Source organism: Coturnix japonica, chromosome 28 (assembly GCF_001577835.2).
Source record: "Coturnix japonica isolate 7356 chromosome 28, Coturnix japonica 2.1, whole genome shotgun sequence".
NCBI lineage: Eukaryota > Metazoa > Chordata > Aves > Galliformes > Phasianidae > Coturnix > Coturnix japonica.
In genome coordinates, this window is record NC_029543.1 from 2,869,802 (window position 1) to 2,881,991 (window position 12,190).

Here is a 12,190-nt window from a genome sequence, read left to right on the forward strand (position 1 = left end):
TAACATCGTACTAAAGGTTCTATTACTTTAAGCATTAAAAACCCAGGAGAGATATGGACAAATGTAAGCGCCTACATTTTTTATCTCCACTTTCACTACAGCCATAGAAAGCAACCACCAGGGCCATCTCCCAGACAGAGATCAGAGGTGAGCAGAGGCAACTGTGTGGGCTCTGCCCTCACATCCATCAGCGCTGCTCTCCAACCTTTGCATCTCTATGACACCCTTTAGTGGCAGTGACAGCAGCTGCCCATTGCTGCGTACATTCCTGGGTGCAGCATGCAGCATGCATCCAGAAGGAACATGCTGACAACCAGAGCTGGAAGAAGGCGGGCAGGAGAAGATGCAGGATGAAGATGCACAGAGATCCTAACACTCTTAGGACTTTCTTTCACCTCTCCTTTGGGCATAAGGATTTTAAGGGGACACTGACAATATTAAGGGGAATAATAAAAAAAAAGAAGAAGAAAAAAACAAATAAAAAAGCAGTTTCCTTCTTCCTCTGTCTGGAAAAAGTTATAGTGCTCTGCATCTCCGGAGAGGCTTTTGTTTCATTCAGGCTGCACAGTGAACCGAGGCGGATGGATGGATTCCCTCTCAATCTTATCAGCGCCTCCGTCCCGCACAGCACCTGCTTGTCAGCAGCCCGTCCCAGGGACTGGGATGCTGCAGGGAGGGCGGGGAAGATGAACTCCCAGGCTGAGCTGAGAGCTCTCATTTCAAAAGCCCTTTGCAGTGTGGGTGTGCAGAGAGGGGGGAAGGCAGCACCGAGTACTGACCTCTGCTCCCACCTCACCAGCAATAGATGGGCCCCTGGGGCTGCGCAGCCCTCCCCTGCCAATGCCAACAGGTTTGCTGAGTCCAACCCCATCTGCTTGGAAACCCAACATTTCCTCCTCCATCCAGGCACTGCATGCAGCAACCCTCTGCCCTGCCTGCTGAGCCATGCAGCCCCCTGCCTTCCACGCTCATCTTCAAGGCGTCCAGCTGAGGTTGCTGAGATGATCACCTCTACAAAAGAACTTTGTTTTGTGCTTATTTTGAATCGTTTTGTTTGCAACAACCCCTTAAAGCGCCCTCCTATTATTTTTAATAATAACTCTTTCCTTTGTAGCAGTGACTGCTTTGATCCCCTCTGGACATACCCAGCCTGTATCAGTGCCCATGGACGCAGTGTCCATGCTGTTACCTCCTGTCCAAGGGCCAGCACTGCGTGCAGCAGAACATGCCCTCAGCATCAGCAGAGCACAGTGCATTGCTAACACGCTCCTGGCTGCAGATCATGGTGTTCTGCTGCAGTTCCTTAACAAGTACGACTTCCTTGCACCAATACTCAGCAATCTCAAGTCAGAGCATCTCAGTTCTAAGTCACTGCTTTAATCTCTGCTCAAAGTTCTAAGCAATGCTCCAGTTCTAACTGGCACCGTGCAGAACTGACCCCCAAAGGCAGTGAAGGCTGCAGACCAGCACAAGGCCAACAGGAGAAGAACTTCCCTATGCCAGTGGTCTCAAGCACAAAGTGAACCAAAGGAGAAGTCGGCCTGCAGCAGACAAACTGCATTGCCAGACTCACCTGCACCTTCAAAGGGAGCCAGCTTGCATTGGCACACACAGCTGCAAGCAAGGCAGCTTGTCCTCAAGTTTTATAACACAACTGGCATATAAAAGCTTAACAAAAGTCCCATCTGAGCGTAACCGTGGCACAAGGAATAAAGAAGTTGGTCCAGCCATGGGGCTGCAATGAACCTGGCAAAGAACTTTGGGGCAGTGCTGCTCTCTGGCTTTGCAGGCACAAAAATCCCAAGCGGGTTCGTAACTTGCTTGAGAAAAAATGGAAAAGATGGGATCGATCCTTGGGGAAGGAAAACCTGGAATTGCTTCTCTTCCCTAAGATAAACTCTGTGGTTTGAGATCAGAACGAAAACCCTGCAAAACACGAGGAAAAAGCCCAAATGTTCACAGACAGGAAGGAAAAAACTCAGAGCTCTCCAGCAACAGTGTCCCTTTAAGATTTATTGAGGCATTGACTGTAGAAATCAAAAGCAGTGAGGTGGAAAAGGGGGGGAAGCGAGGAGTGGACCCCAGCAGCCGCCCCTGGGTGACAAGCAGCACGTGGGGAATCATTCTGCCCTTCCCAGAGGAGTTCAACATGCAGGCTAAGTGCACATGCTTAGAGATGGCTTCAATCAGGCCAAGACAGTGCCAAAGGAACCACCGTCTGCGTCCAATTAATCCCCCATATATCACAAGGAATCACATAACAGACCGCAGCGAGCCCGGAGAGGCTGCAATAGGAATTCTTATGCATGTTCCAAACCGGGATGCATGGCAACACCCGTATTTATGTGACAGACCAGCAACTCCTTCCCAGCCGGGACGGTGAATCAAATAAATACTGTGCATACCAGGAGAAGTGTAACGTGTGCTAAAATACGTATCTACCTGGGCAAACAGCACACCAGTCCTAAATACGTATTTGCACAAACCTAAATACTTGTTTACCAAAGAGACGGGAACTGCTCCAAAGGTTTCTGCCAGAGCTCCGTTGTGCTGCAATGCAAAGAACCAAGATGCTCAGACACTGCAGGGCACGCAGCCCCACGTCCTGCATGAGGATCCCTGCAAATTTCATTGCATTTCAGCTTAGGACTGAAAAACCTGGAAAATACAACAACACGGCGCTGCTGCCCACCACAGCAGAACCAACTTTGGATTGTTTAGTTCTGCAGAAATCACATTAAAAAAACAGGAGTTTCAATCTGTTCCTGCATCCTCCTCTTGTTTGAATGCTTCCTTAGAACTCTGCTAGCATCAGAATGCAATGATCCTATGTAACAGCTGTCCTGTAATAGCCTGCAGGGACAACAATGCTGAAATAAGGCTGCTGAAAGGAACCTGCAAACATCAGCCTCCTGAGCAGGGCAATACTGACCAAACCTGCAGGCCTTAAGGCCAGATGCCTGGATGGCAACACTGCAGACTGCAAGGTTTGCCATGTTAGGAGCTGCACACCCTGCACTCCCTTCCATCCCATCTGGAAGTGGCCATTTGCCTCTCGTATGAGGTTTAAGGCCTTCAGAACATCCCTGAATTCAGGTGCCCACACAGACTTCAGAAAAGCACCATCAGCAGCCGCCATCAATGACTTCTCATTAAGCCTTCATCGGATAACCGCAACCTACAACATTTATTTCTCACCACATCCTTGTAAGATAAAAGGTGCTACTACTCAAACAAGGTGATCTAATACACAAGTTTTAATTACCTTAAGCAGCCCGGGCCAATCAAACACAGAAATCAGGAGTCCCAAAAGTACTGACTCTAATCCCATCCATTGCACAACACCTTCTAACACAGACAGCACAACACTGCACAAACCCTGATCTCCTGCTCCCAGGGTCACGGCAGCAGCTGGTACATCCCTATGCTTAACTTCACTGCCAGCCCAAAGCAATCTGACAGTTCTGAGATGCGTTTTGCCCCATTCTCCCTCTTCCCAACCCTAAAATCCCACACATTACTCCCATGCAATATTCACACTGCCCTGGGCTGCATTCTTCAGCACTTCCTTCTACCAACACTCACCACATCACCTCACTTTATCTCCTTCTCCTCCTGTCTCAAGTCTACAGCACTTGTGCAGAAGATCTCACTGTGAATTTGGTACCACACAAGAGCAGAAAAAGCCACGAATGACAGCTGATGAAACTGCATTGCCCCTCTCTGGTCTCGGCACAAACACAACACAACCAAGGACAGTAGAGCTATCCCTATCACATCCCTCCACTCATCCCATACACAACTATCCAAGAGGAAAAAAAGCAACAATTTCTACAGCAGAATTGAGTGTTGGGGCCGCGGTGTAGGGCTCTGAACCAGCAGCTACTGACCAAACAGATGACATAGAATAGAAGCACCACAATCAAACTCACCTGGAAGGGCAGATCCATGGCACTGTTTCCAATCTGATTCACATTTGGCAGCGACCCACCATAGTACTGGCCACGACTCTGTCCCAGTTGCAAATATTGGGTTTTCTGCAGCTGTAACTATAAGAAAACAAGGAGGAAAGTGTAAGGAATAACACAGTTGTTTTTCAGCTGTGTTAATTAACTCTGTTCTTCCCCATGTCACTGATCACCCGGGATGGATACAACAGTACAGGTAGGTTCTCTTGCCACACGGAACCTGTTTGACAGCACACAGGGATTGCTGTGAAGTCAACAATCACATTCCATTTCCAACAAGGCACACGGTCACCTGCTGCACTGCAAGGTAGGAGTAAAGAACCCCTATCAGTCCAGCCGTACCTCTAACACCAAACCCAACCAGCTGGGCACATGCACAACAGGTGAGTGAGGGTATGGAGGGTATGGTTTAACCAAACACACTTGGTAGCAATCTAGGCAGTGGAAATACTTGTTTCCCACCATCAGCTGAGTGCTCTCGCTGTCTGCACCACGACAGGGCAGTGACACAGCTTTACAAGACAGAAATAAAGCCACTGAAGCCCTATTTTACACCTATGCAGTAGAGTTCGCAGCCATCTGAAGGCATCGCTCCCACCCCCTGGGATGCATCTTCCAAAGCAAGGAGCTGCAGCTCTGAATTGTGCTTACATAAGGTGCCTCTCCTCCCACCCCGGAGCTGTGTTGTTCCTTGCTAGATGTCAACTGGCTGCTCCTGCACTCTGAGATGCAAGAACATTCCTAGATGGGTAGCAAAGAATTGTTTAAAGACTGAGTGTTCAGCTCTTGGACTAGGTGCAGTGTGGTTGCCAAGGTACCGTAGTGTGTACATCAACAAATCTGCTTTAGTTCCACTCAAAGACATCCTAAAGCCTTTGCCTTGCAATGCCAGAATTGTGAAGAGCAAAGTTTGGAACAGCACTAGAAAACAAAGGGCATCACCCAAACTGGATGCTTCTATGCGTGCTTTGTTTCTTTACCCTTTCTCAAAGCAAAGGAAACAGCACTACAGCTTCACCATGTTGCCTTTGAGGTGGAGCAGAGATGTTCCCAGCAAGGTGAGGCAGAGCCATGCTCCCCATGTTGGTAGTGAGGCTAAAGCAGAGCCCTGTGCTCACCAGTAGTGATGGGAATGGGGCTGAACAGTGCTGATAGTGATGGAGCAAAGTGAACACTGTGCTGATGGTGTGCCAGCACTCCTGGGTCCAACAGACCCCCCCTACCTTGCACTTCCATCCTCTGACACAGCACTACAACCAGGCACACATGAGAGCAGGGAAGCACCGTGCTGTGTTGCAGCCCCCGGCGCAGAGCTGCGATGCACAGCGTTGGAACGAGCTGTGCTTTTTGCCTGCTCCGTACATATGTTTTTGTTGCTGCAAAAAGACTTGCTTGGGATTGGTGCCAAATGTGAAGTAAGTGCTTCAGCAGGTGCTGGTCTCTCCTAAGGAACCTCCTATAAGACACGCTGGGTTTGGGGGGGTTGCTTCACGTCCCCAATACAACGTAACAGGAGGTCAGCACCATTTGTCTTCCCACTGCACTTAAACATGGAAATGAGGAAACACAAGAGATGAAGAATTACAGCAGACCTCAGAAACGACCTGGTTCCACAGCTTTGCCATGCCATTCATCTCACCAGCGCTCCCTTCAATAAACACTTGTGGAGCTCTGTGCCAAAACTAAAAGGGATTGCATTACTGCTATCCTGCAGGCTCTGTTTGCTCCTCTCCTTGTCCTGCTGCCTCTCCAATGTTCACCACCTGCATCCATTCCCTGAGCCGTGAGAACTCAGCAAGCCTACATCGCAGCATTCCCACCCCTGTGCTCCATGCCCAAGGAAGGGACAGCTTGCTTTCCATGCAGCAATCAGGAACCTGCAAGCAACAACGTTAGCAATGTTCTTCCAGATCCCGGCTGTTATGGGAATGCATTGATACGAAACAGCTCAATGCTTCCAGTGAAGCTGGGCTGCAGTTTGCTGTGCTTACAGCTGTGTGCAAACAGAGCCTTCGGTTACACAGGGGGAAGGAAAAAAAGGAGAGAAACACCACCCCAAAAGCACATTCAGTTTCCCTATTGCCTTTCTATGAGCCCAAAAACAGGCAAATGGGAATCCAAGGGAGCATTTATTACAATGCAGAGCATCACCTTCTTTAAACACCTTTAGAAATATGAATAAAACCTGGGGCAAACAGCAAAGTTGTGAGCAGACCTCAGCTGTCACCAAAGGGCAGATCTGAGCCCATAGAACCAAACCCCACCAGCAGCACGTCCTGCAAAATGGCCTTTTTTAACACACAGATTTGATTCCCAGAAGGGCAATAAAAGGGTGGGGCGTCCTTTCGACCAAAAAAATAACGTTATCTGCTGAGTACAGGAAGTCAGATTTCACGATAGCTGCTCTGCTGCTGGTTTGCAGTTTCCATTTGAAGCTTTCTTACCCATTTCAGCTTTCCACCTTAAAGGTGCTCTCTGTGTGCTAAGGCCAATAAGCAGCAAAACAACTTACAAACATGTTACCGTGCCTTAATTGGAAATTAACTTCCATTTAAAGGATCAACTCAACGTTTTAAAGACCATCTTAAGGGTACATTGTGCTGTTCTGATCTGCACAAGGCTTGTCAGCACGCTGCTCCCCATGGCTTCAGGAAGGAGATGAGGGTCTTCCCAAGGCACAGAGAGCAACTTCTTCCTGCCCTGTGACACAACAGAAGGGAGAGAGCCCAGAACTCCCAATCTGGCTTCTTTCTCCAGCGTGAAACTCAACATTAAGTCAAACAAACCCTCCAGACATGTCAGCACGGCGGTGGAATCCCAGTGCAAGTATTTTCTTCAAAGGGAGATTTCTTCCCATTCACAATCCTCGTGTTGATAAGAAAAGCAAACAGTCTTAAAAAAGAATGATCAGTTAACATCCATTTAATGACCAGTTACTGCATTTAGACTTGGTGGGAGTGCAGCCATTAGAAATCACCCAATTAGTCGGTCAGCTACTACATTAAGAAGCTCTTTGTGTCTGAGTTGCTGGAACTGCCCAGCAGTTCATTGAGTGCTGCAGCCACCACCACGAGGGTTCAGCTCCTCCCTCAGCTTCACTATTTTCTGTTAATGCTCTGAAATCGTGTTATGAGCTGAATTCTTGAAACACCTGCTGTGCAGCTTCTAAAATGAACGTACATTGGGATCTTAGCATCATAGAATGGCCTGGGTTGCAAAGTGCTCATCCAGTTCCAACCCCCTGCTGTGTGCAGGGTCACCAACCTGCAGACCAGGCTGCACAAAGCCACATCCAGCCTGGCCTTGAATGCCTGCAGTTATGGGGCATCCACAGCCTCCTTGGGGATAACTGCTCATTTCTTAAAGCAACCCCTTCAAGCAACCTACCTAGAGTGTATTTCATCAAGTAAGGAAGGATTCAACAATCAGTAACACCGAGGAAGGGAAACCTGTTGGCCATGTATCATTAACTGCAGTTCTAACACCAGAACACACCTAAGCAAAGGACAACTGCTGTCACTGCTGAATAATCAACCATTGGTGGCGGGCACGAAAAGCAAACCTGCACACACAGAGGATGGAGAAAGCACAGCCAGCTTCCTCACCATCCCTCCTGGCTGATGGAGTCAGGATTCACAGATGAGTTTGTTAACGACAAAGAGAATCCCTCGCAATTCTTTCTCCTTTGGGCTGTCACAATCAGGAAGGAGCTGCAGCGAGCCAGCTTTTGAAAGCAACTTATTTCCTGCAGTTTCAAGTACCGATCCAACAGCAGCAGAGGATCCAAATGCACAGCTGTTCCTCCCAGGAAGACTGGTAAAGGAAATGAAGTCTGAAGTGCAGAGGAAAGGTATAATCCGCAGTGATAGCAGCTGCTCCGTCCGGGCCATTTGGGACTTGAAATATTCCATCATTATAACACAACATTTTGCAATGGGTTTTTTTGAGTTTGAGTTTGTTTTCCTTGTCATGAAAGAGAGGATTTTAACACTGGCTGGGAACAGACAAGTGCGGACAAGAGGAGAGAAATGTTTCCCTTGTTGCTGCTGCCAATCTCATTTGGCCTTATGGTGCTGTTACCGTCCTGGTGCAACAGATACTGCAGAGAAGAGGACGACCAAGCCAAAACAGGAAGCCAAACGTCTACTACAAACTAAGTGAAAATCACCACGAGAAAATCCAGACATAGGCTGTGAACCGGATCTGAACCCAGGCTTCTAGAACTGCTACATCATTGTTTACTCCTCCATCACTCCAACTGTCATTTATGTCACTTACTTGCAAGTATTTGTTCCATTATCGCACTGATGTTTTGGGACACGGACAACACAAACAGCCCCGCAGGCCAGCCCAAATGTAGCCAATAACACAAATTCAAGCAACAAATATTTGTTGGGTTTGTTTTAGAACCGAGATCTGTTGCAATGCTCTGCAATTCAGCAGCCACAGGAACACAAGGGCTGCATTTTAGCCACCCTGCAGTGCTCCACAACTAACCCTGCTGGCACCAGAACCAAAGGGATTCACAGCATGGGAGGGGAGGCAGAATTCTGCCCCTCCATCTCACTGAGCCCCCAGGAGTGCTCCCCATAAATCAAACTGGAAAGCAGAAGCAGCGGATTTCTGCATGAATGAAACCACCTCGTTAGAGGACAGAGGACAGCAAGCTGGCTAACTTCTGATTTTAAGTACCTGATTAAGCTGAGAGATTTCCTGGTACAAACACAAGGCTGCAATTCCAGCTGCTCGCAGTAAGCATGAGGTCTCTTCCATAGGAGCACCAGCACGGGTCCCTTCTGCCTGCAGATAAACCTTGGCACACTCAAGCTGTCCTGAATGATTCTGCGCTTTGGAAAGGAGAAAGGAGATGAGAAGTTCTTAGCCCTGCTGTCTGACAATGTGAGCCATCTGGGGACTAACTGACATCACTCCACTTTTGCAGTTATTGTACCTATAGAGCAAAGAATAGCAGGCAGAAGGACTGTGGTGCATTGGGCACAGCACGGTGCTGCTGGGGGCTCTCCCTTAAACCCAGCTTGGGTGCAAATCCACACTGCAGAGCATACAGTGGGGAGAAGCCAATGCTTCACAGTGCAGCCCCATGGTGCAAAGCACATCATTACTGCACACCAACCTGAAACAAACCTCTCCCAACTGGTAACCCTAACGCCGCCTTGCTAAAAGCATTATAATCCAGTTAAATAAATTTCATTCATAAGAGATGAAATATATACTGATCAGCAAAGCTTAAGCAGGGATCGCTTGAGTCCCTGCCAACGAGCAATCGCTGCACTTTTAGCACTCCAAGAGAGCCAATTATTACTCATGAGTTCATGATGTTTTCTTCACCTTCCTGTTGAAGAGATTATTTAAGACCTCAAATCACTTAACTGGATTGTTTTGTCCTGTTATGAGTCATCTACGAATTCCAAGGCACCATTAGATTCTCCTTCACGGGCTGAAACCAACTCCCCAGATTGCCTCAGCTCTCCAGTTTGGAGGAAACGGGGCTATAAAAATTACACCCATTCCCATCCCCCCGTCCCCAGGTGTCTTCTAGAGTTCGTGTGAAAGCAAAGAGATCTCACCTCCTCGTATACAATTACTATTTATAAACCACCCCAAATCCACATTACACTCCAGGCCAAAAAAAAACCCTTCTTCCTGTAAACCCAAAGAGACCAAAACAGAACGCTCCACTGCTGCAGGAAGAAAGAATAGCTGGGGGGGGGGGGAAAGGGAAGGGGAGGAAGGCAGCATTTAGCACTGAACTTTTGTTTTTATTTGTGATGTCTGTGTTTTATAGCAGAACTCCCTTACAAATCAGCTGCATGTAGCTGCCTCCATCAAATGAGTCAGTATGGAGCACTGGGGGCTGAGGGCAATGAATCCCCACCAGCAAACCCTGCAGAATCTGAGTAATGATAACCATTAAATTTAGCACGAGGGCTGTCGCTCCGTGTTTAAGAAACACTTTGCTATTGCTGGGGAACAAAGGTTTAGTGTTTGAGACTTCACAGTCACAACGGAGTCGCAAGGAAAAACAGGATACGGCACAACTCGAGCCTTAAAATAGTGGCTGTTCCTCAGAGTTCTGCTCTATCACCGGGCAGGGAGCCAAGCTGAGCTACAATATGAACCAAACCTGATTTGCACTGCTTTTAAAAACAAACCGGATCCCGTGGCAGCTCCGAAAGCACCTCCCTTCAGTTCTGAAAGGCTCTGAGCAGCAGAAAGGCCTGAGCATCACTGGTAACTACATACAGTGCTTCGGAGAGGGCTTCTATGTGAAGCTCATTGATTACCTGATAGAGAATTCCTGGCTTTCATGGTGTATTTAAGCCCAGCACAGTCTGATAGTTGCCCTGGAGGTTGGTACTCCCTGACTTTAATGAAAGCACTGCTCAGAACACAGCACCATAAGCACCCACTACACCCACTGTCCACTATTAACAAACTCGCCCCCAAGCCATGCCCCCTCCTTCCACTGAAATACCTCAGGAAGACTAAATAGAAGCGGAGATGCCCTCATTAAGGGAGATAAAAATAGCTTTTCTGCTCCGTTTTTTATTTTTAGCCAAAAGACTGACAATTCAGTTACGTAACCCCACGCGACGCGTAAGGGCTGGACCAGCAGGGAGTGCTGCCATTCGGAAGGGGAGCAGATCCCAAGAGCACATCCAGCTCAATGCTGTGCCATAGAGCTGTGCCACCATGGCCTTAGCAAGTGCATAGATGTCACTTCTTCACCTGCAGAGCACTGGGGCTGTGCAGCATTGTTACCTGCACCAAACCTTTGTGCTGCTCCTGCTGCATGCAACAGCAAGCCTGCAAACTGCAGCTTCACTCCAGACCGCTCTCGGAGCATTACAATCACCTGGCATCAATGTTTTTTGAATGCAAAACACCCCAACAATGCAAGTGTTTTGCTGCACGAGTGAAAAACTGAATGGCAACGAGAAGTCAATGAGCCACGTGGATGAGAGCAGGGTGGAAACGTGAATGGAATGAGTATTGCCATAGAGCTGAGGGGAGCAGGGCCTGGTGGAGCTGGGAGGGAAAGACTGCAAGGAGGATGATGGCTGGGTGAGCAGATGGACAAGGGAGAGCCCAGCAGCACCACCCCAACCAGCAGCGGCTGCTGAACGGCTGCCTGAAGATGACCTAAACATGCCTGCAAGGAAAGGAAACAAGCGAGAAGTCAACGGGTTCAAAACTCACCATCTCCTCCTTTCCCACTTGTTTTTCCCCTTAATCCAGCCTGCAGGGCACTCAGAGCTGGCAGGACGGCTCTGCACCACCTCACCTATGGGATGCTGCTCAGCTGCAATGCATCCCCAAAGCAGCACGGCACAACCTGCAGAGCTGGAGCAGCATCACTGCCTTGAAAAGACACACACCGGGGGGAAACCACCTCTAATTGCTTCTCCTTGAAACTCTGTTCAAGCAAAACCACGTGTAAAACAGGACTACTATCAACACTCCATCACTGCGTTATGGAGCAGCAATGAGATCACAACGGCTCCAGTGGACAAACGGGAGCCCTGCAGAGCTCACGTGGCCCAGTGAGAACCAAAGGAGAGCTGGGCAGAAATCTTATCCCCAGATATCACTTACACGGCACTAATCACCCTATGCAAATCATTTAAAGCGAATCGAAGCAACATTTTAAACTTTAACTCCCACGCACAATCAGATACGTAAATCTTAGCTAATGAGTTAATACATACTTACAGCTTGGCTGCCACCAAGAGCTCACAGGAAAGCCTTTGGGACTGCAAGTTTGTATGGGAACGCACGTAGTTTAGGAAACACAGGGAAGCAGCACAAAGGCCACAATTCGTTGCTGCTACAAAATGCATGTGGCTGCAAGCTGAGGCTCACTACTACAACCTACCTGCTTCCACACAGCCTGAATGCAAAGGAATGGCTCTGCCAGCACATTACAGTGATACGGAGGGGAAAGGCCAGCCATCACAACCAGAAATGCTCATTTAAAGAAGGCAACGCTTGTTTTCTTTAGCTGCAGCATCCCGTTGGCTGGGAAGTGCCCCATAGGATACAGGCATGGAGTATTGATGGAATGCACCATTGGGGGCTGATGGATGCTTTTATGGAAGCTGAATTCAGCCCAAGAAAACACTCGTCAGCAATTAGAGAGAAAACCAAGCTTAATATTACACTTTTAAGCCATTTTGAGTAAATCCCCATTGACCACGCTG

General features: G+C 48.3%; 1 protein-coding gene across 8 annotated transcripts in view; it reads right to left on the reverse strand.

Annotated features, from left to right (window-relative positions):
* The window catches only part of CRTC1 (CREB regulated transcription coactivator 1), a 35,801-nt gene that overhangs the window by 19,403 nt on the left and 4,208 nt on the right, over positions 1-12,190 (reverse strand). For 4 of the 8 annotated variants that reach the window (XM_015886100.2, XM_015886098.2, XM_015886102.2 and 1 more), the window contains exons 2-4: positions 8,661-8,810; positions 3,933-4,049; positions 2,503-2,550 (exon numbers count right to left, since the gene is read on the reverse strand). In XM_015886100.2, the coding sequence (XP_015741586.1) occupies positions 2,503-2,550; positions 3,933-4,049; positions 8,661-8,810 (315 nt within the window). The remainder of the gene's footprint in view (positions 1-2,502; positions 2,551-3,932; positions 4,050-8,660; positions 8,811-12,190) is intronic. The other 4 variants (XM_015886104.2, XM_032441015.1, XM_015886103.2 and 1 more) reach the window with 3 other exon arrangements.